At 54.5% G+C, this 27,858-nt stretch overlaps 1 protein-coding gene across 3 annotated transcripts; it reads right to left on the reverse strand.

Moving 5' to 3' along the window:
* HELZ2 (helicase with zinc finger 2) lies at positions 1-27,514 on the reverse strand. 3 transcript variants are annotated; one of them, XM_048321730.1, is made up of 20 exons: positions 27,422-27,514; positions 17,096-18,238; positions 16,802-16,985; positions 16,307-16,414; positions 15,235-15,758; positions 14,264-14,896; positions 12,416-13,199; positions 11,935-12,010; positions 7,121-10,631; positions 6,223-6,308; positions 5,713-5,844; positions 5,306-5,473; positions 4,946-5,087; positions 4,352-4,468; positions 3,732-3,927; positions 2,803-2,937; positions 2,346-2,564; positions 1,930-2,086; positions 1,233-1,400; positions 1-759 (listed from the first exon to the last, which is right to left on the reverse strand). In XM_048321730.1, the coding sequence occupies exons 2-20, from the start codon at positions 18,094-18,096 to the stop codon at positions 635-637; spliced, it is 8,466 nt and encodes a 2,821-aa protein (XP_048177687.1). In that variant the 5' UTR covers positions 18,097-18,238; positions 27,422-27,514; the 3' UTR covers positions 1-634. The 3 variants fall into 3 exon arrangements, with proteins under 3 accessions (XP_048177687.1, XP_048177685.1, XP_048177684.1); XM_048321728.1 differs by lacking the exon at positions 27,422-27,514 and adding an exon at positions 23,503-23,590; XM_048321727.1 differs by lacking the exon at positions 27,422-27,514 and adding an exon at positions 22,968-23,055.
* Positions 27,515-27,858: the final 344 nt, after the last annotated feature.

Below are 27,858 nucleotides of genomic sequence, written 5' to 3' on the forward strand. Positions count from 1 at the left end.
TTTACAAACTTGGTCTTGGTGCTGCGATATTTACACGCTCAGAGAACATCATTTTGGCTAGACAAAGAGTGGTGCATGCATCTCTCATTGCTTTCCTCCTTCACTTAAAAAAAAAAAAAAAGAGAAGTCTTAAAAATCCCCTGTCCTTGGATTTAAAATGAGAGGCAGTACTCAAAAGCTTTGGTCCTCCATGGCAAACAGCAGCTTGCTGTGCTGCTCTGCTGCGTGCAGTCGTTCCACCCCGATGAATGGACTGAGCATTTGATCCCCAAAGTGCAACCCTGACAGCTGGAGTAAATATTTGGTCCCCCCAAACTGCAGCTGCAGTGGCAGGTAGGATGAGGGTTCTGCTGAGCAACTTTCAGTTACAAAAATAGTATCATCACCAGTAAATTCACATGCCCATCATCCATCTCCAATGCTTTTTGGTTTGCTAGAATTGAAAGTTCCTGCCCAAGGTTGCACTGATTAAGAACACCCCAAGATGCTGAAGCAGACACTGAAGCTGAGTTGTCACGGTGCGGGAAGCTCCCAGATCCCCCGCTGCATTTGGCTCCGTAGTTCATTGAATAATGGAAAGATTTGGTCCTTCCCAAGGCACACATAACGCTGTTCAGGCAGAGAGGGCCCGTCCTCACCGGCAGAGGGCTGGGGTCCTCCTGACACGAATCTCCTGGGCTGCAGTGCAGCAGTTGTGCTTGTGGTAATGTTGGATCAGTCTCCCCCACAAAGGGTTGCACTCTAGGAGGTACCGGTTCCCTGTGGGCACAGGGATGGGAACAGCAGGTTAGTGGTCAGAAGAGGCTTGGCTGATACCATTTTTGTCTATCACCTCTAGCTAAGGGGGCTGGGTCACTTGCAGGGATGTATCTGTGAAATTCCAGCTCCCTTTTCCATGCTGTCATATCTGTGAGCAGCTTCCCTACACACCACAGCCTACACCTGCATGATTAGGAGCAAAATGAGCAGCCAGATTTTTCTTAGGAGAGAGCTCTAGCATGAAAGCAACAGAAACAACACGGTCCAAAACAAAGGGTGAGAAAAACTAACTATACTTGCTGTATTCAAGCTCTGAATGAGCCCTGCTTTGCCCAGATTGCCCAATTTCAAACCCCCAGACTAAAGGGCAGAAGAATAAAGCAAGACTACTGGTTGTACTAGTTTGGACCACCACCCCTTTATCCAAGCATCCCTTTCCCCTGCAGGCCTGTGCATGGTCCAGTGATACCAACCTATGATGCAGAGTCCTTCCTGAGCTCGTGTGATGCCAACATTGACCTGGTTTGGGTTGGTAACAAACCCCAGGTATTTCTTCTGCCAGCTCTTTGTGGGCTTCCTATCGATCTCAGACCGGGGGCAGGAGCGTACAGTTGACAGAATCACATATCTCCATTCACTTCCTAGAAAGTGGAAGCAAACCTGAGTTTTTTAGAAGGAAGCATCTGGCCATTTCTCCACCTCACAGGACACTCATTTCTCTACTGCCACCATCTGGGTTTCTCCAGCTTTGGAGGCCTTTGGACTCGTGGTTGTTGCTTTCCAAAGAGAATGAACATCTTGTGGCAGTTCTCTAACACCCTTCTCAGATACAGAATCACAGAATCACAGAACCACAGAATCACAGAATCACAGAATGGTTTTGTTTGGAAGGGACATTCTGTGTTCCAACATCCCTGACATGGGCAGTGAACCTTTCACTAGAAATCTTCCACTAGAGATCCTCCACCTTCCTGCCTTCAGCAGCCTCACCCTGCCCAAGCACTCCAGAGGCTTCCAAAGGATTTATTATAATCACAAATCACCCAGAAATCTGGTCTTCCGTGGCTGAAATGACCCTGGGGTAGGGTTTGCTCAAAGACTGTATCTGTGAGCAGCTCCTCAGGAAGGCAGGAGGGGACAGACCCAACACTCCCCCTCCTGTCCCCTCACCTTGACTCTTCATGATGGTGCAGACGGTCACTCCGCGGATGCCCTCCCTCTGTAGGCTCTTGTTGATCTCGGACACCTGGGCGCTGTAGGGGCTCAGGATGGCGATGCTCTCCGGCCGGATGGTGCCATCTAGTGTCAGCTGCTTGGCTATCCTCACCTGGAGGGACCAGCGTCCTGCTCACCTGGCAGCGGGGGCGGAGGGCAGAGCCCCCCAGCATCCCTCCCCAGGGCAGCAGTGGCTCCTGCCTAGAGGTCACACTGCCCTACACCTGCCTCTGCCAAGGGGCCTCCTGGTGTGCTCCAGAGCCGGGAGGCACCAGGCAGACACTTGATCTTTGTATCTTTATCATCCTTCCACAATTCCAGCACAACACCCTCCCTTTGCATCCCCAGCAATTCCCCAGGACCCTGCTCACCGCCTGTGCCACTTCCTCCAGGTTAGCTTTGGAGTTCTCATTTCCTTCCTCAGTAGCAATCATGAGGGAGTGCTCCTTCCCTTCTATGTGCCCGAAGATGATGGGGCAGCAGTTGTTATCTTTGTGGTGGAGCGCGCTGGGTTTCTCAGGAAGCTGAGGCCATGTTCTCAGCCGCCTTTCATAGAACTCCTGGGATGGGAACTCGCAAATGCTCTTGTGCTGGCAGAGAAAAAGGGGGAAATGAGGGTGAATAAAACCCAAGGAACTTCTCAGCCTGCAGCATCTTTCTGGGCAGGCTTCACCCACACCACCATTCTGCTGGAGCTGGCACTGGTATATTCCTATATAATCCTGTGTCTAGGAAGGGGAAGCACTAATGGAGAATATCTGATGTTCAAGGTAAGCCCTAGCAGCATTTTGTGTGATGGAGAGAAGACAATCCACTGGAGGGCCTCACCATGCGGTACTGCGTGTCCAGCATCCACGCCTGTCCCTGGTAGCGCTCAAAGAGAGATGTCTCCATGCCAAGACTCTTGCAGACATCGTTGTTAACCACCGGCCGCAGCTGTTTGTGATCCCCCAGCAAAACAACCTGGAAGGAAGAGCAGACACCTCAGCTGCAAGGTGGTGGCAGTGGCAAAAGCCATCAGCTCTTTGAAAGGCTGTTTGTACACGGACATTTGGTGCTACTTATTTATGTTACACTTACAGAAACCTCAGCCAAAGACCACATTGGACATGGTATAAAGATTCTGTCCTAGATAATGCTTCCATCTGATGGGAGGAAAACAAAGAGCCACAGAATTCTAGAATCACAGAATGGTTTGGGCTGGAAGGATTCTTAAAGCTCATCTCGTTCCAACCCCATGCCATGGGCAGGGACACCTTCCACTAGATCAGGTTGGCCCAAGTCCCATCCAACCCGGTCTTGAGCATTTCCAAGTATGGGACAGCCATGGCTTCTCTGGGAAACCTGTGCCAGGGCCTCCCCACCCTCACAGGGAAGAATTTTTTCCTAATATCCAATCTAATCCTGCCCTCTGTCATTGTGAAGCCATTCTTCCTTGTCCTGTCACTCCATGCCCTTGTCCAAAGTCCCTCTCCAGCTCTCTTGGAGCCCCTTTAGGCACTGGAAGGGGCTCTGAGGTCTCCCTGGACCCTTCTCTTCTCTAGGTTGAACAACCCCCACTGTGTCTATGCTTTTTATCATGTTAATACTTTGTACCTGGGCCAGAACACTTTTTCGGTGGCAGTGATATCCACCTCATAAAGAAACACAAACCTTAAAACCCTAACAGCTCTTGGAAGAGCAGCATGGTAAACGATGGAAGATGTTTGAGAGCCCTGAGCAGCTGTCCCAGGGACACGTCTTTGGCAGGGACATACCTTCTCAGCACGGTGGTGGCACACTAAGGGGATAAGGGTCTCAGGCTCTGTGGACATGGCACACTCATCGATGATTATCTGCCTGACATCAAGCTGCTGCTCCAGGATGCTGGCAGATGCCACAGAGCAGGTGCACAGGATGACATCGTGACACGCCAGCTGATACGCGCGACCTTGTGACAGCCAACCTTTGTACCTAGAGTCAATGCAGAAAATACCACGTTACGCATAAGGGAAACACCTCCGGATTCCTCATGCAGGAACCAGGCAGAGGCTGTGCTTTCCCAAATGATTATGGCTTCACCTCCCTCCCCAGGATGAGCTGGTGTTCCCAGGAAAGGGCTTTGGATGGACACTGTAGGAAATGTGCTTTGTCCTGAACTCAACAGGGCAGGGGGTCCGGGTGAAGGATTCAAGGTTCACACAGGTATAATAGGAATTTTGGTTCAGGCGGACAACAGCACCAGTGCAGAAGTGATTCTGAGGCTCTGTGCTGTACCACTAACCTCAAGCTCATCACTTTTTATCATTATTCTGAACACACAGTTTATTAATCTGTACTTCAGAGGTGGCACACAACCAAAGTCAGCCATCTCTCACCAGGGTCTCTTCCTACTCACTCCTTTGTTTCTTCTTCTGTGATCTCCTCTCCGTTCCTCACCCGAGTGTCAAAGCGACAGATCTCCTGCCAGAATTTGCTGGGTGCCCGCCGGATGCGATGATGCAGGATTATTTTGCTGAATAAAGAGTCAATATATAAATATTTTCCCTCAACACTGAGACCTGAGTGATTTCCTCTACAGTGAAGCAGACCACACCACCTGCCTATGTGGAGAAACCCCATTAGCTAAAAAACTCACAGCGAAACTTTCCTATCTTTGTAGACCCAAAATTCAACCTCAAGGACATAAAATACAACCACTTCTCTTTAGCAGCTGCAAGCAGGAATGAAGTCAGAGACATTCAGAGCTGTTTCAAAAGGAGATGAAAACATCTAGGGACTTTTCAACAACCTGGATTTCCTGACTAGGTGCTACATTAGACTGTACACGTTCACTTGAAAAAAATTAATTACAAATTATTTATAAAGCAGGTTAATAGTGTTGCTCGCAGTGGTGGAGTGAAACTGTATTTGCTCTGGCTTATTCAGCATTACTGATGCAGAAGCCACCTCTCCCCAGCACCCTAGGAGCCTGCAGGACATGCCATCCTACCTGAGCTCACGTTTTGGCTTTGCATCCCGTAGGGATTTACGGCTTATGTTCCGGTTGCTCCCTGGGTACGGGAATTCCATCGCCTCAATGGCCTCCCCATAAACCCTCAGCGGTTTCAGGTTCTTCGTCTTCATCAGCATCTCTGGAGAAGGAGGGCAGGTCTGGTCAGACAGCACTAGGCACTGGTGATGCTCAGGCCTGTCCCTCCCTGCCCCTCACTCATCATCCCATCTCCACTGGTCCTCTCCCTGCAGTGCAGGGTTCTCTGTAAGGACCAGCCCCACTTTCTGCTCCTCCACACCACGTGTTCTCCCTCCCACCAATACAAGCCACTTCAGGGGCATAAAAGATGGTAGTTACCAGCAACAACATCAACAGACTTGTTGGATGGGCCACAGTACAAGATGCACTTTCTCCTGTCATGCTTTTCCTCTTCCAAGCATGGTGTTTTGTCCTTCTCAACACTCTCCTCATTCAGTTTATGGAACCAGTAGACAATGTGAGTTCCAACAACCGTCTTCCCTGTGCCTAGAAAAAAACAGAAGCATGCTGAGAACATTTTAACCACAACACTCATGCTCTGGATCAGCATCCAGATGATCAGCCATGAAATAAAATCAAGAGCGGAGGGGACTGCCTTGCACAGCTGTGGGTGATGCCAACCCACGTTCCCTTCTCCTGGCTCAGTGAGGGTCCTATGGAAAGCAGCAGATCAGCTCTCACCTGCCATTCATACCACAGAGGTGTGTTCTGCTGTCCCCCCTTACCTGGTGGGCCTTGGATGAGCGTGAAGGGTTTTCTCAAAGCATCCAGAACAGCCTGGGTCTGACTTGTGTTAAGTTTCCAGTTGCTGCCGGGGATATCAAAGGATTTTTGCTGCAGGAATCTGGATTTTGTCACTGTTACAGCAAAGAGCCAAAGAAAACAAATGTAAAGAAGGTTACTGAGGGCAGCACAGAAGAAATTCAGCAAGAAGGTGCAGCAGGTACCTAGTGATGGTGGTCCATTACAAGACCACCTAGAAGTAATCCTTGTCCCTTGCCAAGATACTCTGCCCATGAACTCTCTCTGTGAATCCTGGGGATGACAATCTCAGCCATGCCAGCCATCAGCAGGGCATCCCAAATTACACAGCAGCTCCTCTGATCCCCTTGTCAGGGGAACCTCCTGGTGTGGGAGCATCACCCCTATGGCAAGGGCCCAGAGAAACTGCCAGGGCACCTGCCTGGCCAGAAGCAAGTAGCCACAAGGTAAGAAAGATTAATATTTGCACCTACCTTTTTGAGGAGGTTCGTGGCCAAGGGCGATGCTTTTAGCAAGCTCAGAGGCATATTTGAGCCTCCAAAGTGCTTTTTCTTTGCGTCTGACAGGGAAAAATAAGAATGAATGGAATTTAGCATAAAACAGCAAAAGTTGTAATACAGCTTTGCACGACTGCCTTACTTATTCTTTCTCTCTACTTTGTTGTTGCATTAACTCCTTCCACAAAAATAACTTAAACTTATTTTGCTCCTCTGGATCTGGGACCATTTCTCAACTGATTGAACAGCTGAGCCTGCAAAGATGTTAAGAGCAAGGAGCACAACTCCCGCCCTAACTCTGTTTTATTACAGCCCACCCCCTTTTACTGGATTAGCTTCCAATTTTTCCTAAAATTCATGATGCAAAAGGAAGCACATTCTGCCCTGAGAATGCTACAGTACTGGGGGTGCATGGCAGCCTGTGCTGTGTACAAGGAAGGGCAAACTAGACAACAGCTCTGATTTTAAAAAGAGCAGAACTTGCTTTGCAGCACAACAAAGGAGAATGATTTGGAAATCAGGGAGCTCTTCTGCTAAGCAAACCCCACTCCAGGGCTTCACTTGACCTTTTATAACACATATTGCAGCAAGCCAGTAACATAAGAAGTGGGTGCTCAGGGAAATTTCAGCACTTTCTCCCACCTTCCCATTCTCGGGGACAATCAGAAGAGCATGAGACCCTCTGGAGAACAGACCTGAGGAGTGCTGCCACACCCCCCAAAGACCCACAGCCCAACAGTATGGCAGTCAGAGTAAGGGTAAGGGCAGGTTTTTCAGAGGACCAGCCACAGCAGTGAGGAAGGCCCTTGGGGGTGCAGCAGAAGGGTCCTGTGGGAAGCCAGGTTAATGAGAGCACACTGCTGAGCCCACTTACATGTCTGGCAGCATCTTTGGAATGAGCTCCACCGTGAACCTGGCAGACTCCTGTGAGATCTCTACAGGGATGTTCTCCATAGACATATAGTGGATGTAAAAGTTCATAGTCTGCTGACCAGACCTGTCTGACTTCTCGTCATCGTTGAACTCCTCCGTGACTCCGTGAGCCACCCAGGTGTAGGTATCGGGATCAACCACAAGTTTGTTCTCTGGTTCGCCATTGTCATGCAAAGACAGGTTCTGGAGGCCATGGCTAAGGCATTCCTCATCACTCTGGAGGCTCTTGGGAAGCTTCAGCCCACCTAAACGAATGCACAGGTAACAGTGGAAGAAGTCCACTTCAATGGAGCACTCCTCCAACCACTTCTTGTTCAGCACAAAGCTCCCTTGCAGCTGTCCTTTGCTTGTCCTTTGCTTTGCCCACTTTATTTTAATATCACAGAGGACAATCGAGTCGTTCTCAGCCACGGCACACACTGCAGACTCCATGGCACTCATGGGCATCCACACCTTGTTGTACTCGGTCGTGCTCTTGTACCTGTCCTTGGACTGCAGCGTGGCGTAGGCCGAGAAGCAGTCGATTGGCTTCTCCGTGTGCTGCAGGCAGACCTCAAACCCCTCTGTCACACACCACAGCTGCACGAAGGGCACCAGGAAGCCCTGGCTGACGTCAGTGGTGAGCTGGAACCGCAGCGCGTCACCGGCGCTCAGCTCTAGGGACAGCTCCATGTAGTGGGAGCAGGAGCTCTTCCGCACCCAGCCTATGTGCCGCTGGTACAGCTCCTTGCTCTGCCGCAGCAGGGACGCAGCCCTGTCAAACTCCTCGTTCCTGATGGCCGTGAGCACGTCTTGCCACGTCTGGGTGCGGAACAGGGTGACACTCTGGTCGCAGAGGGGTCCTTCCCGCAGGCTCTGCTCCTTTGTCTCTGCAGAGTACATCCTTCTCTTCCAGGTCAGCCTGATGCTGTTCCGCTGCTGGATGAACACAGGCTGCTCTATCAGCTGAAGGGACCTGTAGCTAATTCTCTGCGGATCCGGAAGACTCTCATTGTTCAGGGGAAACAGGGCTTTAAAAAACCTGCTCATCTGTTCAATATCCACCACAAAAGCAATCTTCTGCAGGACTTGGTCCTTCAGCTGGCTGGCCATCTGCAGGGAGTGGGCTCTCTTCTCATATGTCATGGCCTGGGTATTCTTCCTGTTGAAGTCATGACAGAGAAACTCGATGTCATCCACAGAATAGATGAGGGGCTTCTTGCGGAGCACGGAATGAAGGTGCCGCTGGACCACGACATCCATGTACCGGCGGATGGGAGAGGAGGCCCAGGTGTAGGAGTCTACATGCAGGGAGTAGTGGCCTGCCTTTGACTGGACAGTGGAGTTGGAGCGACAGAAGTAGGAGCGGCTGAGCATTCTCCTGAAGTCCAGGGTCACGGGGGCCAGCTTTGGGTGGATGTCATCAGTGACAACGAGGTCAAGCATCTTTTGGAAGTCATGGGCATTAGCAGCTAGCTGCAGGTGCTTCCAGATGGGGCCCAGAAGACTGAACTCCACATTTTTAGGGGAGTCTTGTCCAGGAGGCATTTCTCCCAGATGATGCAAGAGATGGATGGACAAAGGAATGATGTGGCTGTACTTGTTTTTCATGAGTGACAGCTGTGTAAGACTTGGCTCACACTGACACCGGAGAGGAGTGACATTTCTGGTCACCTCCTGGTTGGTGAGGAACTCGGCCACGAAACTATTGAACATGATCATTAACTCCTCTATCATCTGATGGGACCCTCTGTTACCTGGGGAACTTTCCTCATCCAGCCGGTCATAGAAACAGTCCTCCTGCAGCCGAAACTTCCGATGGATCCTGGAGAAGTGATAAGCCACAGCTATGCAGTCCTCCAGGGTATCAAAACGAAGGGCCTTTGCTGCTCCCCTGTAGCAGTTCTTAATGCAGAGCTCTGCCTCCTCATAGGACAGCTGCCTGTCCGAGCGGATCACGGAGATGGTGAAGACTCCCTTTAACATCTGATCAGTCTCCTTTTCTATGGTGACCAACAAGGAGATCACCCGTCGATCTTTCTGCGGCAGGAGGCTGCAGACGTCTTGGCTGATTTTGGGTGGGAACATGCACAGAGGCTCCTGCTTGGGAGCATAGTAGGTGACACCCCGCTTCTTTGCTTCCAGGTCCAAGGCACTGCCTTTGGGAATGATGGCAGCCACATCTGCAATGTGGATCCCAATCTCATAGTGACGCCCCAGATCCCTAACGCTGATAGCATCATCCAAATCCCTGGCACCTTGGGGGTCAATAGTGAAGGTCATATAACTCCGACAGTCCTTCAGAGTTTCCTTGGTGAGGTTTATGTTGTTGTTGGAGGTGTACTTGGCTGCCTCTCGGGTGACAGCAGCTGGGTATTTGTTCTCCAAACCATACTCCAAGGCAAGGATCTTTAAGCCTTCTTCCAAAGTCAGTGCTGCCTGTAGGATCTCTGTTATTATCCCCAAAGGGTAATAAAACCCTTCCCGCCAGGAGATGACCTGGACACAGAAGAACTGGCACCTCCTTGTCTCCTGGTTGATCTTCTCACAGCTGACCACTCTGTACTTTCCATTGACAAACCTGCGGATGGGAATGACATTGGGTTTCTCCTTCAACCCTGGGACGAATATTTTGGTGACAGTGGGATCAATGGGTATCATCACACGGGGATCAAACTCGTCCATCATGCAGATGAAGGTCCGTTCTCTCTCACCACGCTTCAGGATGCCCACCACCCTCCCCTGTGGGCGGTGGCTGCTGCTGTCGCCTGTGCTGTTCTGCAGGATTTCCACCAGCACCTCGTCCCCAGTGAAGGCTGTCCCGCAGTTAACTCTGCCTTTGATCTGGATGTTCATGGCAGGGGAGTCATTGAGGGTGAAGGCAGAAGCTCTGTCGAACCCCTCTTTGATCAGCTCACACCTCTTGTACATTTTGGGGTGCATGTGCAGGTACTGCTGCATCATCTGAGAAGAGAAGTTGACATACTCCCACTTGTCTTTCCACTGGTTTGAAGCCTCGGACTTCACATTCAGCAGCCCTTCCTCAGATACTGTCACCAGCACGTTCTTGCTCTCATCTAAGAGCTCCTGGAGGATGGGATCATCAGCATTCATGCTCTCGCCCTCAGAGCTTGAGGAATCTGTGTCGCTGTCCTCCTCGTTACCCTCTGGGCTCCTGCTCCAGCTGTCCTTGTCACATGCAGCCTGTTTGATCTGAGCCATTGTCAGGTTCTCTGGGAAGATGCTCCCCTTGTCGATGCACTGCTGGATGAACCGTTTCCACACTTTGCTGCACTGGCCATGGGAGCACAAGGCCACGGCGTCCCCCACTGCAACCACCAGTGACTGAGCCCGGGTCATGATGGTGTTGAGCACTCTGGCCTCGTTGAAGAACTCGAGGTGGTGGGAGGCTGAAACGCGCAGGCTCTTGCTGGTGTGGACCGTGCTGATGATGATGACCCGAAACTCACGCCCTGCACCAGAGGGGACAAGGGAGAAGTCACTCACAAGAACCCAACAGGGAGGACCCTGCCTGGCTGCCACTGTGTTACATGGCCATGGACTGATGTAACCTCGCTTGGCTGAAACATGGGAGTCACCTGATGTGAATAAAGCAGCTCTTGGGGATTGTGAGATCCTCTGTGTGTGAACCAGGATGGACATCCCAAGGCACCACCACCCACACACCAGGGAGGGAAGGACAGTGTGGAGATGGGATAAAGGCAGAGCACTGGAGCAGTGCAGCCATGAGCACCCATGGAGTAGCCCAGCGTGCCCAGTGCCACCAGCAGCCCCTCCTTGCAAACACGGGTAGAGTTTGCTGTGAATCCCAAATTCCCTGAGGAACTGAGGGTCTTGCAGGAACAAGAGCAGTGATCATTTGCAAGGACCCCTCTCCCCCTCAGGAAGAGCTCTGCTGATCACACAACAAATAACAACCAACAAGAGGCATCCTAGTGATGTCAGAGCTGGGAAGAGGCTGCAAAGAAAGGGTGTGGAGATCACAAACTCCCCCTGGGGTCAGTTATTCTCACCACGAGGAGTCCCAGCTGCGCAATAAAAAAAAAAGATAATGAAAACACGGATGAGTCATAAACTAAGTCCTTGAGGACAAAACCAGCCTTATCCCTCTCTTGTGATCCAGAGCAGGAGACTCCTCCTCTAGTGAGCTGTTCTGTGATTGGTACCCACAGGCCATCCTGGTTTCAATTCCCTTCGGTCACTGCCTCCCTCGCTGGTACTTAGGGCTTCACATGATTCACACATACTCAAGTCTCTGGGATGGCACTTACAGGGTTTTTACCCTCCTACAAAGCAACAGCCATGTATTTGAAATGAGTTGATGGGTGCAGATTTAATTCAGTGTGAAATCTTATTCACTCAGGAAAAGACAAAATCAAAGAACTACCAACCAGAAGGGGATGGAAATCAGCCAAAGGACTTCCAGGCACTCCCTCCTACTTGGTGTTACATGGACTGCGGTGGTGGCAGAGACACGGAGAGGGTAGGGGAGCTCTGCCTGGCAGCACCTCCCAGAGAGGTATTTTTCCACAATAACAGCCAATATTTTGCATTTTAAAAAGAAGGAAAATGTAAAGATGTTGGAAACTCCTCTGTTAACACCCCAGTGTCTCTTCCCCCTGTCTGTTACGCAGTGGCTGTAGTTGCTATGGACCCTCTTGTCCACCAGCATGACTGCAAAAGCTGTGTATGACTCTCGCACAAAAGATCCCAAAATGCAGCCAGGCATGAGGGACTGTGGCACAAGACACAAACCTGGCAAATTTTCGTAGTTTTCCACCACCACATCTTGTAGCTGCTTTTTCCTCAGCTCCTGTCTTGTTGCAGAAACCTGGTAAGAAAGAAGCACAACTGAACTCAGCTCAGAAACACCCCCCACCAAACACCAGGGTCCCTCATCCTGCCCAGCTGCAGGTTGCCCAAATTACTTGACAGCAGCCACACATCCGGGCTGACTTCAGCCAGAGCTCCCAGTGCCCTGTCATTAACCTGCCTAGAAGATGCTGATAGAAGTGTTTAACTAAGCCATTCCACCATCTCTGCTCCAACCACCCAGGACATGCTACCTAAATGGAGACTGCCTCAAAAAAAACACTGAGGGCACGTGAGACCCCAGATTTCCTATTTTTAATTGCACAAATAATCATAAATAGATTAAGAGGTCTTCCTTAGGGAGTGTTTAGTCAGCAGTGCAGGCATAGCCCCCTCAGGTGGAATGCAGGATTCCCCTACGCACCTGCATCCCATGGGAGACCACACAGATCTTCTTCAGATCCCGGACACCCCACTCATCTGGCCACCTCTGATAGATCTCCTTCACTTTCTCAATCACTTGTATTATCTCAGAGACATTTTGCCAAGAAATCATGGAGATATCCCTTTCAGCCACGCCAGACACGTGGCAGAACACGAGGGGATAAATTTCGGGATGGGGTGGGATGTTCCCACTGGCTTGGATAGCGTTGCCATTGCCGATGTAGAAGTGCTTGGAGACAAACTCGATGATGCCGGCAGTGGAACGATAATTCTCATTGAAGATGATCCTGCTCTTCTTGGCCACCTCATGCCTCTCCCTCTGGTAGAACTGAAAGAGCCGGTTCAAGAGGGTGTGATCAGCAGATTGCCCACTCCCAACAGAGAACAGCTTTGGGGTTATCTGCATGTGGTCCCCAGCCAGGACAATGCGGGTCTCAAAAGTGGCATAGGAGAGTGGAACCAAAGCTTCGCACTCCAGCATCTGCGCGGCCTCGTCGATCATGATGTGGGTGAAGTAGCCTGGGGGGACCCTCAGGTTCTTGGATAGCATGGAGGTGGTGATAATGATGTGGTGCTTGTCGATCTCGGCCCGCGTGGGGTGGCGGAACGAGCGCTGGTCCGGTGAGAGGCAGCAGTACATCTGGGTGATGGGGTCCATCATGTTGACGGACCGGTCGGTGGAGATGATCCGCAGGGGAACAGCCCATGGATGCCCCATGGTCACGTAGTTGTGAAAATACTCCCGGATGTAAATGTCAGCAGCGCTGGAGGGGAAAAAATAGAAAAGCATCAAGGAATTGTTGGTGCTATTCCTAAATTCTGTGGTACAAAGTTCTCTCTCATCATTCCCCAACACACATCACAAAGGAACCGGTGTCTACGCAGCCACCAATTCCCAGACTCTTTCCAGAGTATGGTTTAAAACAGGAATTGGTACTTGAGACTAGGACATCTCTTGACACTCTTATGGAAAAATGTGATGTGCCCAATAAAACCTGTGGCCCTGATGCTGTCCGGGGCCAAGTGAGAAGGAGCTCTCCTCTGACGGCAAAGCACCCCCATCCCCAGGTGAGACAAGACCTGCAAGAGAAGCTTCCGTGCAAGCAAACAGCCTGGAACAGGCTAGGATTAGCAGTCACCATCTATTATGCATTAAAAACTGAGGCAGTAACAGCCTGCAGGATTGGATGTGGACACTCTTTTCAGCATAACTGCTCTAATTTTAACAGTCTTGGCCTGGTTTCTCTGAAGGCAGGTCCAATGGCATTCAGACCAGATCTGCGTTTTCTCTTCCCCAAACTCTCCCTGGAAAAGTCAATAGATTGGCATGTGCACAGAGCCCAACAGTCTTCAAGGGCAACTAGAGCACAATATTATCCCAGTATGGTCGGGCAGCAGCTGTCTATGTCTTGCAGCACGCAGTAAAGGCTGGAAAAAACTGTCTCTCCAGCCCCATTCCCATTTTCTAATGGGGCAGGAATATGTTAAGTGTTCAAGGCCACACTGGACAGGGCTTGGAGCAACCTTGTCTAGAAGAAGGGTTTGGAACAAGCTGTAATGTCCTTTCCAACCCACGTCATTCAGGGATTCTATGATTCTGCATTGCCTCTTCCACAAAGACTTCCACCCATGACAGGCTTTTTCCTAGCAGGAACTAGAGCAGTTTAAGACAAATTCAATAAAAACTAATTTATTTAAACAAGCAATTGAAGTGCACACTGAGAAAAGGGCAGCTCAGCTCTGGCTCATACACCTTGGCTCCCCTTCATCCCCTCAGCAAGCAATGCACCAGCTTGCCCACAGTTCTTGTTGCCTCTTCCCTGCTAACCTGTTCGTGTGAGTGCAGATCAGCACCCGTGTGTTGGGCTGCTTGAGGATCTCCAAGGTGGCCATGGCCAAGGTGAACGTCTTCCCTGTGCCAAAAGGCCCATAGATGAGCAGAGGTGGGACCTGCCGCTTGGTGGTCCGCTGGCCCGTGATGAAGGAGATGGCTTGTTTCTGCTTGCTATTTCCTTTCTGTGGGGACCCAGGAGAATATGGGATGGAGCAACTGGCAACATCTGGCAGGACCAGCTTCTCATCCAACAGGCAGTCCACAGCCTGGTGCCACTGCCGGAACAGCAGCTGGTCGATTTGGAACTGGATCTCCACCTTGTGGGAGGTGTTTGCCTTGAAGTTCAGCTCCGAGCAGCACCTCCTTGGTATCTGTAGCCAGAGGGTCTTCTCCGTGGTGGCTTTATGCTCCACAAAAACTTCATAAACCCGATTGTCCACAGGTGGGTCAAGCGCCAGGAAGGCGGTGGGCACAGACCTGCTCAGCAGGTATCCCTCATCCGTGTCCGGCGAGAGGTTGTAAGGGGTAGGCACTTCAGCAAACAGCTCCCCAGAGAGAGCAAACTTCACCCCCATGGAGAAGCTCTGCAGCATGGGGGTCAGCGAGATGAGCACACGCAGGTTGAGTCTGAAAGGAGGAAACACCCGAATGAAGAGCAGAGAAAGGATGTGTCAGTTCCTGAGCCCTCCCCCGCGGAGAGGGGATTGCCACCAATACCCAGAGAGGGTCTGCCAGCCCCCCCAAGCACATACAGACAGAAACCACGCTCTAGCTAATCCACAGCCACAGGATGAGACCCAGCAAGCCATCCTTCCAGGCAAGTTTCCAATTTTCTGGGAAGGCACCACAAGACCCAACCCAGAATGGACAGAAGACCCCAGGAGCAGCACGGTCCCAAGGGTTAGCAACAGGCTTGTGGTGCCCAGTGAGGGGGAACCCCAAAAGGGTTCACGCCTGGCACTTACTTGGAAATCAGAGCCTGCTCAGCTTCTTCCTCACGGAAGAGGAAGCTGTGCATTCTCTCCCGATAGTTGAGCCGGGTGATGGGAACGACTGCACTACTCTCGCTTTGGTAATCCAGTGCCAGAGCAGGAGGTTTGTACTTGGCCAGCAGATCCACATCTTCACCAGTCTTTGGCACGCTGGGAACGATGATCCGGTTACCCCGATTCCACCGCACAAAGTTGACGGGGCGGGTGCTCTCCCTGGTGCTGGGGATGTGCAGGGGTGTCTCCTGCCGGCCCACCTTCACCTTGATCTTCTGCATGAGGACGGGCCGCTTGCCGAAGTCGAAGACCACCCACTGCTCGAAGATGCCCAGGGTGCAGCACTCCATGCTGACCTCCACCAGTGCAGTGTGGGGCGAGGAGGACAGGGTGGCCACGTGCTCCCCACAAATGTACTGGAGGCCCCGAGAAAGCCCATTCCCCGAGAGGTAGAAGTTGACTCCAGGCTCCCGCTTCAGCAGGGCCACGTGCTGCAGATGCATCTGCCATTGAGGAGAAGACAGGGACACAGTGAGGGCAAACCATGGGAAGAGCCCAGCAGCTGGTGAGGTGTTCTAGCAGAATTTCCCAGAAAAAGCTGCTAGAGGAACCAAACACTATGTCAGCCTCACCACAGCTTATTCCTCATACAACCCCACAGCAATTACTTTAGGGTCTCAGAGAACCTCAGGTTTCAGTTTAATATCAGCCAGTGTGCAGGAAATAGGTAATCTGCTTGGAGAGGACAGACTTTTGCCCCCAACATCCACAAAATCCTGGGCAGGAAAGCAGCTGAATGCTGTTATTTGTGATGATGCAGGGGAGGTGTTGAGAGCAGTCAGGTCTGCCCCAGGACCACTGCACAAGACAGGAGACACAGTGGCTGCACCCCCTACACAGAGCCTCAGTGCAGGAATCACCTGAGCAGCTCCTGAACACCCAACACACGTCCTCATTTAAACATGCCCAAATCCCCGTCCTTCTCCCCCTTGCAGAAATAATAACTAAAAAAACCCCAACCAAACAAAACCCTCCAAGGGACTGAGCTTACCTGAGAGTGGACCTTGAACCTCCATTGGTATTTCTTCTTCCTGTCCTCCAGCTGCACGTGCAGAGGCTGCTCACACGCAACCTGGACACCCTCGATGTGCTCAGCCATCTGTGGGGAGGCATGAGAGGAGAGGGACTGAAAGCAGCGTCCCAGGGACACACCTCAGAGCCATCTTGGCCATCTTCCTCCTTGCCATTACGCTATGTCTTCCCAAGAGGGATCCAGAGTACATCCTCATAATCCATCCTCACCCACCGCTGCGCTGGGTCCCCATGCAGCAGCCTTGGGAAGCCAGAGGACCCACGGCACAGCTCGGATACCCTGAGCAGGGTCTCAGGTTGCTGTCTCCAAAGAGATGAAGGAAGGAGGACGCCACATCCCTTTTTGCATCCCCATTAGGAAGGTGAGCAGTGGGCTCCATTCCCAAGCTCTCACACCAGAGGATCCCTGTGATGTGCTGCACCAAAGTGCTCCCACCCTGTGCCCACCACTCACAATTAACACCTCGTTGGAGCACATCCGATACTCAGCAATGAGCCTGTCCTGGTAGGACAAGAGCCCATCTTTCAGGGCTTGCTTCTTTTTCTTCATGGAAACCTTCACCCTCTGGATCCACTCCTGCAGTTCCTCTTTGGAATGAGCCTTGGTGCAGCTGTTGCCCATTTCACACACATCCGCTCTGTCGGGAGAGAGGTGTTCCAGGTGCCACCCGTGCCCGGTGGCATGGGGATCCTCAGGGAGCCAGCAGCTCCCTGCTGCCCCGGCCCTCTTCCCTGTTGGATGCCTTACCTGCTGCACAGTGAGAACTTGGTCAGCCCGAGCGGTGGTGCGCGGTGGACCCACTGCATGGAGCTGTCGGCCGAGAGCATCTGCACGTGCTCGATGGAGGAGCAGTGGTTCTCAAAGCTCTCCTGCGAGCTGACGGTCACCAGGCAGATGCGGCAGTAGAAGTGCACAGGCGCGGGCGCCGCCAGCTCGCCATTGGTGCTGCCGGTGCCCACAGGTGGCAGCAGGTCGGAGCGCTGCAATCCCTGCTCCCTCTCGGCCTCCCAGACGGCCATCTCCACATCACTGTGGGCGTAGTGGCAGCGCTGCAGGCCGTGCCTGCAGTGCCGGCCCTGGGACATGAACCAGCAGTAGCTGAGGGTCTCTATGAACTTGGGGCAGGGCCGGATGGCCGTGTACTGCTGCTTCTTCTGGCTATCCAGCACCACGTGCACCAGGAGCGGGTCCCAGGTGTGGTGGGATGTGCAGAGCTGCCCGTGGCCGCCCACCGTGATGCGCTGGGGGCAGCCGAAAAAGCAACGCTTGCAGATGTCCTGGAAGCACCCCCCGAACTCGTTGATGATCTCACTGGCAGCACTGGCCATGGTGTGGGGGGCAGTGGCAGGGTGGCCCCCTAGCTGCGCCTGCAGCACCGCCGCCTTCAGCCAGCGCCGCTCCAGCTGGTGCTCCCTCTCGAAGTTCCAGACCATGGCCTCCTCCGCGCTCCAGGCGAAGGTGCACTGGTTCTTGTGCCTGCTGCAGCCCAGCCCCACCACGTAATACCTGCAGACAGCGTAGCGCGCCGGGTTGGGGAAGCCGGGCCGCCGGGACACTTTCCTCCATGCCGTGCTCCAGCGGCTGCGGCAGCGCGCCAGCAGGATCTCATACATGCAGTTGTGCTCCACCTCCCGCGGGTGGTAGGTGATCTCGTTCTCCTTCACGCTGCACTTGGAGCAGACCAGGAGCAGCTCCAGCTGCTGCTGGAGGCTGCTCAGTGGCACCTTTGGGCCGTTGGCTGTTGGCATCTTTGGCGGCGGCTTGAGCAGAGCAAAATTAACAGTGGGAAGATCTTAGATGGCGATGCCGTGCGGAGGAGGTGCCATGGAGCGAGTGGCCTTGTCCTAGCTCAATGCATACCTGCTGGCCATCGGTGCAAGCTCATGAAGCCTGACAAAGGAACAAGAAACAAGCGACTTAGCAGGAAACATCAGACAATCCCTGCTGGGCACACACGGAGGCACCGGCACAGCCAGGAACCTCACCCAGGCACCCTCGGCACCCAAGTGCCCCCACCCTCTCCCTCTGCTCTGTTGCCCCACCAGCCCGGGACCCAGGGGACTGTGTCACACAGGAATCAGGCTGCTGAGTGATGCTGGCTCCCAGCAGGGCTCAGCCTGATCCCTGATGTCCCCATAGACCATCAGCATTTACCATCCAATGTGCCAAAGCAGTGACTGCTCCAGAGGGCCCAGCACGGTCCCCACAGTGGCCACTGAGCTCCACTGGACCACAGCCACATGATCCAACTTCCTCTCCCTGCTGCCAGCACCTCCCCCACCTTGAGTCCCTCCTGCCAACTTTCTCTTTCTTTATCCTGTTTTCTTCCCTGAGTTGGCCAGGCAGCCCCACGCCGAGCGAGAGGAACCCAGCTCCAGCCCCTCAGCCCATCTGCCCCATAGCACAAAAGATTAATTGGAATTAATTAATGAAGCAACCACCCTCTTTGCTCCTGGGATGCAGCACCCAAGGCCAGGAGATGGGCATGCTGCAACAGGGGCCTGCCGGCATCTCTCCAGCTGACATCTCGGTAAACATCCGGCTGGAAGAGCTCGGCCCTGCCGGATGTGGCGAGGAAGGCAATTCACGGCTCACTGCCCTCTCCAGCCACCAGCTCCGGCATTTGCCATCAGTTTCCTGGGTAACCAGGGGCCAGGAGCATCCCTGGGAATGATGCTGCAGGGTTTGGTGGCTGGGCCACGTGGTCAGGGTGAAGGGAACATGCCGGGGCATATCTGTGGGCAGGGTGTGCTGCCAAGAAAAGCCACCGGCCGTGTGCCGAGCACCCAACTCGGGCTCCTGGCCAGCAGCCACCACAGACTGGCTCTCTAGCAATACCAGGGAAGAGTGGGATTTACAGCTGAGGTTCAGTGGACAGTGGAGTAGGAAGGCAAACCTTGCATTGCTTCTGCACTTCTAATTAAGAATCCTTTCCTCTCTTCTGGGATAAACAGGGTGCCGGGCAAAGTGGGCAGGGGCTGATGAGGCTGCTGCTCCAGCTGGAGCTCTGGACAACAAACACCGAGCTGGAAGTGGCCAGAGCATCACCCACATTCCCAGCACATCCTAAGAGAGCTCCTCACCTCCCATCCCAGTGTCACAGCACCCACCCACTGCCAAGCCTTGAAGGAATCATCTAATCCTACTTCTCTGTGTGCATCAGGTCAGACACGTGCTCAGTGGATAAACACCCGCTCACTTTATCTCTCAAGGCCTGGCAGTGAGCCTGGCGCTGGGCAGAGCTGCAGGTTTCCATTTCGGGAAGCTGTGGGATTCCGTGGCAGACTCCCACGGCAGCGCTGGATTGATTGGGGTCACTGTGCCACGCCACGAGCTCTGCACCCAGAGGTAAATCACCCCGACTCAGCTCTGTGCCTTCACTTCCAAACCTTTACTTGAAGCACTCAGCGCAGGCTCGCAGTGAAAGAAGAGCAGTGACCCAGAGCTGGCTGGGACCAGTGGAGAGCCAGGGTATTCCTATCCTCTGGCTGTAACAAGGCCATGGTCATTGGAAGAAAACTTTCTGCAGTCCAGGGGTCAGGAGCTCTTTGTTTGTTCTGGTTCTACCACAAAAAAAAGAAAAATTGGAGCCACAGCTGAGGTTCTGGCGCTGCCTGATTGCTGACTGATGCAGATAAAATGCTTTGCACTGAAATGAAATAATTTCGGAAAAATTGAAAATAAGCACCTATAAAGAGAGGAGGGGGAGTGGAACAATCTGTCTCATGTCCAGGGGCATCAAGGGCTGCTCCTCTGATTCTCAGCAAGACAGCAAAGGCAGTACGGTGCTGGTGGCAGCTGCAGACCCCCTGCAGCTGCTCCCATCAAACTGCTCCAGGCTGTGAGTACCAGAAAAACCCCCAAACACTGGGAACCAGGCAGAAGTTTGGGAAGACACAGCCTACTCTGAGGACTGGACTGCGGGAGGGAAAAACTCTGCACCTTTTGGGGGTCAAAATCCCTCCTGTGTGAGCCTGGGGAGACTGTTCGCTAGAAAGGAGCATTCCCACTCGGTTTCCCCGGGAGATCTGGGATCGACTGGAGCTAATGGGAACCCCAGGGCAGAGGGAAGGTCCCTCGCGACCGCAGGTTCAGCTTGCCCCGGGACCTTGGCACAGGGCAGGGGGGACATGGAGGGCGACGGCGGCAGAGCGGGGCCGGTGGGGCCAGGCTGTTCCCGAATCTCTACAGTGGGAACGCCCGGAGCGGGACCGAGGTCACGCTCAGCCGCCGAGAGCCCTTTCAGCTCCTTTGAAGCTGCCGAGGGCAGCACGTTCCCAGTGGAACTGACATCTGCAGTTTCGGGATCACTTTGGTATCCCTCCGACAGCAGTTCCACCTTCCTTCCTCTGCAAGTCTCCGCCTCCGGCCGAGCCCTCCTGTGAAAGGCACTCAAGCTCAGGGTTTGTGCGACGTCTGTGCAACACCGCAACTGGTGAAAACTCCAGTATCCCTCAGTTATACCCACGGGAGAGGAAGAAACCTGATCGCTGGCACTCGGCTCCGTGCAGAGGCAGCCGAACTTCCCGCTGCCGGCACCTCCACAGCCGCAGAGCTCATGGGAGACGCGGTCCTGCAGCACCGCCGGCACCGACCCACCCGGTTAAACGCTTAAGAACTGCCCATAAGGACCGTGCAGGACAGCCAGGTTGCCACTGGAATTCATGCCTAGGCAGGGCATCCCAGCTGGAAAAAGCTAAGAGGGAATATTCCACCTTTAAAGGGGTCAATTCCCCTACTGTTTATTTTTTTTTTAAGAAGGCGTTTGATTTTGAGCAAACTGCCAGAACATGCTCTGGGTCTGGAGGTGGGAGGGAAGAGGAAGGGGAAATGCAAACCCCGGTCAAAGTCTCTGCACAGCACTAGTGCTGACGCCAAATTAAAGCTTTTTTCTCTCTACAGCAGCCTTATACTAGAGGAAAAAGGAAAAAAAAAGGAAAAAAAAAAAAAAGAAAAAACTAAGGGAACCTTTGCAATCCAAGCTTGGGTGGAGAGAAGACGCAAGGCATGAGGTAGCTCAGGGAGGTGCGCCACAAGACAGCTGTCCCACTGGAAATAAAACTGATGTCAACAGGGCAAAATCCAAATGCCTCAGGAAAGGTAAGAGTGGATGGAGAGCAGTATTTGCCAGCAAGCCACAGACCATGATTTACAAGCTGAATTTTGTATATTTTAAGAAAAACAACCTTTTTTACACTGATCCTGAAAAGCTCAGCCTGGCATTTAAAGCCACTCACATCCTGCTGATGGGTGACAAGCCACTGTGACAGAGGCTGGTTTATTGTACCCCCAGCCCCATCTGGGCGAGTTCTGCTTTCTCCCAGGAACCAACACAGCCCCACACACCTTCTGCTCAGCTCTGGTCCAGCCTTGCCACAAACCAAACCCAAACAGAGCACACCATGGCTTTGCCGGTGGCATTTCCTCCACGCTCAGGAAGATGCCTTGGGTCAGGGCCAGGCCACGCTGTGTCCAAGCATCGTCCCTGGCAGGCTCCTTGCAGGGCAGTGCTGCTGCCAGAGATAATCACATTTCCCTGGAAATGGCGAGTGGAAGCACGGCTGTGGTAGAGAAATGCTCATCGTGCCCCTGCATCCTGATGCTCTGCACCCATCCTACCCCACCAGGAGGAAGGTGGTCAGTCCCTGAGCTCTTGGCTTGGTTAATTATTGACAGAATATTAGGCAACGCGCTACGCTGGAGTAAGCCAAGTGCCCCTCGATCAGAGCAAGTGACGTGGATCAGAGTGCTGGGAAGGATGGGGACAGGGGACCATGTGCCTCGGGGGGCTGCAGCCCCACACCCCGGTCATCGGACCCAGACAAGCACTGGCCCTTGGAAGTTTCTGCCTCAACTACAAGCAGCATTCAGAGCAACAGTGCAAGACCTTCTCAGCATCGCCAGCACCCCACGAGCGATCAGTGCAGCCGGGCCAGTCCCACCCCATCACTCGCAGTCCTCCTGCCTGTACCGAAACCGCACCCCTCTGGAATCTCCCTCCAGTGCAAAAACAGCCTCCAAAGTTCTTGGCGTCCCCCTTTCCCAGCCTTTTTCGAACAGACAGCTCACTCCACATCGCACTCAAAAGCCGGCACTACCAGCCGTGACAGCCGCGACACCACTGCCCGAGCGTGTGTGCAGGCACGGACCCTCCAGTTTGTGCAGAGCCCCGAGACACGTGGACCCCCAGATGCTGCACTTGCTTTCATCCAACTGTAAGAAGTTCACCGGGAGCTCTCGGATCCCATCCCCAGAGTTCAGAGGCGGCAGCAGGGTTAGAATATCGCTGTCGGGGATCGCTCACCGAAGGCAGCGCTGTGCACCCCCGGGGTTCTCCCCACCCTCCAAACACGGCTTTGCACCTCAAAACCTGCACTCTGGCTATGACCCCCCTCTCCCGAACACATCCCAGCCCGGGCAGGGACGCTGCGAGCCGGGGCGGTGGCTCAGCGGGATGCGCACCCCGCACGCCCTGCAGAATCCCGCACGCCCTGCCGCACGCCACGGCTCGCTGCGGGGCTACCGGGGGCACTCTCGGTCCTGCAGCCCCCCCAGGGCGCTCCGCTGACCCCCATCCCCGGAGCTCCCCCCCACCCGGAACGCCCCCCGCCGCTCTCACCGCCGCCGCCGCCGGGGTGGGGGGACCCGCAGGGACCCGGGGACTCGCCGCCGGCGGCAGTTTCGCTTCTCGGGCCTCCCTGCATTCAAACCGGGGCCGGACTTCGCGGAAATTGCATCACGGCGGCCCCGCCCCGCCCCGCCCGCCGGCACCGGGGGGAGCAAGAGCCGGCACCGGCACCGGGAGGGCACCAGGCGGGGGGGATCGGCACCGGCACCGACGAGAGCCCCAGCCGGCACCGGGACCGGCACCGGACAAGAGGGACAGGCAGCGGGGTGGGGGGATCGGCACCAGGGGAAGGGGCGCCAAGGGAAGCGGGCACCGGCATCCAGGGCAGCAGAAGCCGGTACCGGTAGCGGCACCGGCGGGCAGCACCACCCGCATCGCGCAGCGAACAGGACGGGCGCTCCTGGGGGAACCAGCCTCCCACCCCGGTCCCGTGCTACCCCCGCATCCCCGGGCATCGGAGGCCGAGTCTCCCCCCGGTCCTGTCCCCGCCAAGTGCAGAGGGGCCGCTCCCGGGGGCGCTGCTCACCCGCAGAAGGTCGGGATTCCTCGCGCTCAGATTCGGTCCAGAGCCGGGAGCGGCGGCACCGGAGTCCTAAGTGAATTCTGAGCGGCAGCCCCGGTTCTCAGGCCGGCCCCCACGGCACCCTCCTTTTTAACGGGGCTGGGGGGTGGGGGTGGGGGACAGAGCGCTGCTTTCCTTTCTGTTCTTCATCACTTTCGTTTTCCGTTCGGTTCCCCGCCTGGCGCGGTGCACCCGCTGCAGAGCTCAGCCTCGAGCCAAAAACAAACCCAAACTCGAAATCCACCCCCGGCAGCAGCAGACTCTGATTTGCATCGCGTTTCGTGGGGCAGCACCGACAGCCGGAGGGCAAGACCCCGCCTCCCAGTTTGTGGGCACGTGTTGCCACACAAGCACCATCAGTTGATGCTCAGCACCCGAGCAGTGGGGGATCCTCAGCACCCGGGGTGTGGAGACCCCTCTCAGCCCCTTTGCACCTCACCACACCCATCCCACAACAGCTCAGCATCTCATCCCAGTGCATGGTGATGGGGCAAATTTGCGGGTAATACACACATAACCAACAAACCCTGGAACCCGCTATGCCCCCAAAAAACGCACACAAGAAAAATCCCAGGAAGTTCCTCTAAGCTCCTCAGTCCCAGGAACCCACCACAGCAGCCACATCTCACCAGCCTGGACTTTCCTGGCTTCGGAAAGCCCTGACCTGTAAAGCAGGTGCTGTGCCCAGTACTGCGGTCAAGCCCCAGGATTCTCACTTAATGGAATTATCTTCATTCCAGAAGCCAGCTGCCAGCCCTGGAAATAACCAGGGAAAACTAACACACCTCCAGCTACAAGTGGCTGTAAAAATTCGCAGGCACCTGAGGCAAAGTCTCCCTGCTGACATGGACGCTGTTCAGTCCTTCCATCGATTGATGGTGCTTGGTGGTGCCACCTCAACACAAAGAGAGCCTTCGGACAAAAGAAAACTTTTTCCTCAAAGCAAGTGGGAGGAGCAAACATTGAGAGAGCCAGCCTGTGGGCCATGTCGGCAATGGAGCAGGGAGGAAAGGAGGGGCAGAGACAGGTTTCTGGCACGTTTGTCAACACCAGTGGAAGGAGGAAGAGAAACGATGTTTTTGACCTTCCTGCTTTGTACAGTCGCAGCCATTGGGTAGCTCAGAGGGAGCTGTCACCCTGCTCCCATCCAGCAGCAACCCTGGGGAGCCAAGAAAGGGGTTTTCCCACCAAGGAGAGGAGTGGGGCAGCCCAGGCCTGTGGGTGCTGAATGGACCCCACTGGAGCAGAGGGCACTGGATGGATCCCACCAGAGAACTGGGTGCTGTGGAAACCAGGCATCCCTGGGCATCAAAACCACCAGGTCTGTGCAACAACACCCTGGTCACTGCTGGACCTGTGGCAGGATGACCACCTGCACAGGGTCATGGCTCTTCTGCACTCCATGTTCTGTCAGCGAGGAGCAGTGGGTGGCTCAGCCCCACAGTAGGATCTGACTCCATGGAATCCCCATGCTCAGTATTCCCATCCAGGAAAGTCTTTCCCAGCTTTGTCCTTGCAGCTGCCATGGGAACTGTTACAGTTTGGGGAGCACCAGAGCCCTATCCCTGCCTGGGAAGGAGAGACCAAGCAAGGCCTAGCCCTGGTATCAGAGTCTTCCATAGATGGAGTCCATCCCCATTTGGTATTGCCTGGGGCAGGAATCATCCTCTCTGCAGCCCTGACTAAACCACAGCAAAGATCTCTGTGACAGCATCAGACAGCAGTGAAAACCAAACAAAACACCTGGCACTACTCCCCTGAGGTGCCCGAGCCAGGATGAGCAGTGCCCAGCTCACCCAGGCAGAGCAGCCTTGGCACTGAGGCTTCACTCTGGTTTTACAGGTGGGATATCTGGAGGTTTCACTGATTTTACAGGTGGGATATTTTCCCTCCAGCTCTAGAAGCAAACGGCTTTCACTCTATTATATAAAGCTTCCGGCCCTGCTCAACACACAAGAAGAAGCCAGAAGCAGCGGAGCAGCCCGGGGAGCAGCCCGGGGAGCAGCCCGGGGAGCAGCCCGGGGAGCAGCCGGCTCTGGCGTCCCTCCGTCGCTGGCGGCAGAGCGCAGGAAGCCACTATTGGAGCAGGGAGGAGGCAAAGCTGCGTCACCACATCCACAGCATTAGGGCGGGGGAGAGCCGAAACCCGGGATGTGCCGATTTTAGACAAACAAACACCGACCCGAAAGCCGTGAGTTTCGGTTTCCATTCCTTCGGCGACACGGCCGACAGTCACGGAGCGGTTTCCCCAGGAAACCATCGGTGCTGCTCCCCGCCCCAGCGCCAGACGCGCTGCGCTTTGTGCGCTGCACACCCCGCGCCTGAGGAAGTTGCTGGGAGCTGGGAGAGCCTTCCCGCGAGGATGCTGGAGCATCTCCTGTCCCGGTAACAGCCCTAACCTGCCCAGAGAGACGCAGAGAGTGAGGAATTGGTGATTTCTCACCGCCCCCACTCCCTGGCACCCCACGGGCAGCTGCCAGGCAGGACCATGGCAGGGTTCTGCCCGCGACGCTGCCGGGGAGATGCTCGGGAAGCGGGAGGCTCTGCTCTTTCCCAAACAGCGCAGTCTGCTCCTGTGGATACCTGGAGGAGAAAACGCAAGTGGCTGAGTCTCCATCACCACACAACCCAGGGAGAAACGGACTTGGCATGACTCATCCGCAGCCCTTACGTAATTTCGTCTCTGGGTGCGAGTCCTCCACGCCCGGCTGTGAGCGGAGCAGGGCTCCCCACGGGAGGAAAGGGGAGCAGATCTCAGCCTGAGCACCCAAGGGGAGCCCAGGAAGGCAGTGCTGGCAGTACCAGGCTGGTAAAATGGGTGCTGAGAGCCCCAGCCGTGCCCAGGGACCCCAGGCTCACAGAGCAGGTTGACCCACTGGGATCCACTGCAGCCCTGCGAGCCCACAGTGATGGGTGCAGCCCCCTGGGGAGGGCTTGGGGGCTCGCCCCTGCAAAGCCCCGGGTCTCAGCGCCGTGGGGAGAGCTGATCCACAGGTTGGATGTGCTCTCCAAGAACAATACTTTACCACCCCTGCTGAAACCAGGCCTGCAAGCCCAGGATCTACTGCCACGCTCGCATGGGACTTCCCCGCGGCCAGGGAATCGTGCCCAATCGCCCACGGCCGCATCCAGCCCAAGGCCACTCATCCAGACACTGATAATCTCTGCATACAGCTTGCTGCAGGCAACTTCCCTTCTTTGCTTACTCTTCTCAGCCCTCATCCTACCACGAGTTGCTGACTCTGCAAGCCCCCAGCTGCCCTCGGCAGCCATCCCAGGAGCGGAGCACGTCACCAGGGCATCCCTGAACAGCCCAGGCGGTCTCTCGAGGGAGACAGGGCTGCCCCGAGAGCTGCTGCAAAGGGAGGGGAGAATTGCACCAGCCCAAATCTGCCTGCCGAGCTTTTATTGCTTAGGGAGCTGTTTACACCCCGAGGAAGAGCTGCTTTGCAGGGCAAAGTACACCCACGCTGGGAATGCTTTGCCGGTGAGGTGATCTCTAGTCTCTCGGGCAGGTAAAGGTGCACAGAGCCAGAGGAGAGCTGCTGCCTCCTGCTTGCTCTGCTCTGCCCCAGCCCTCGCTGCCCATAGCTGCACCACACCAACACAGAGCTGACACAAATCTCGTCCCACCCCATGCTCTGATGCCACGTCTCAGATACCCTTAAAGATGAGCCAGGTCTCTCCAGCTGTCCCCTTTCCACCTGGACATTCCCTCTCCCACATTCTCCGGATAACCTAGACGAGTTTGTCCAAAGCAGAGATGGCTGGAGCAGGATCATCAGCCCACAGCTCTCCAAGGCTGGGCAAAGGCACCACAGCTTTCCAGCCCTGGCACTGCTGGGGAAAGGTGTCCCTGTGGTGCAGAAGGATGCTCACTCACCGTCACAGCACAGGAATGGGGGAATTTGGGTTGGAAATACACCTCAGGTGTGGCTCAGCACTGCTGCTCAGGCTGCAGAGGCAAAAGGCAGCTCAGGGTGACCACAGCCCTTTATATGTCCTCAGTCTGACATGCTACTGCTGTCCCAAGTACAGCGATACGACAGCGATATCTTAGCAGCCACCAGCTGGGAGGGAAAAGCCTCTGATAAGGCAGGACTCCTCCTCATCAACTGAGTCTCTGCCAAAATGAAACAAAATCTAAAGCTTCAGAGGAATAGATCGTTTTCCTTCCTGATTACGTGTCAGAACTCTTCTTAAACATAGGTTGGGGACCAGTGGTTATCAGCACTGGGTGCAGCCAGGCTGTCCCAGCTGCGCCACAGACAACCAGACTTTGGAGCCGCATTTCAGGCTCCTTGCACGCCCATGGCCAGA

Source organism: Corvus hawaiiensis, chromosome 17 (assembly GCF_020740725.1).
Source record: "Corvus hawaiiensis isolate bCorHaw1 chromosome 17, bCorHaw1.pri.cur, whole genome shotgun sequence".
Taxonomy (NCBI): Eukaryota; Metazoa; Chordata; class Aves; order Passeriformes; family Corvidae; genus Corvus; species Corvus hawaiiensis.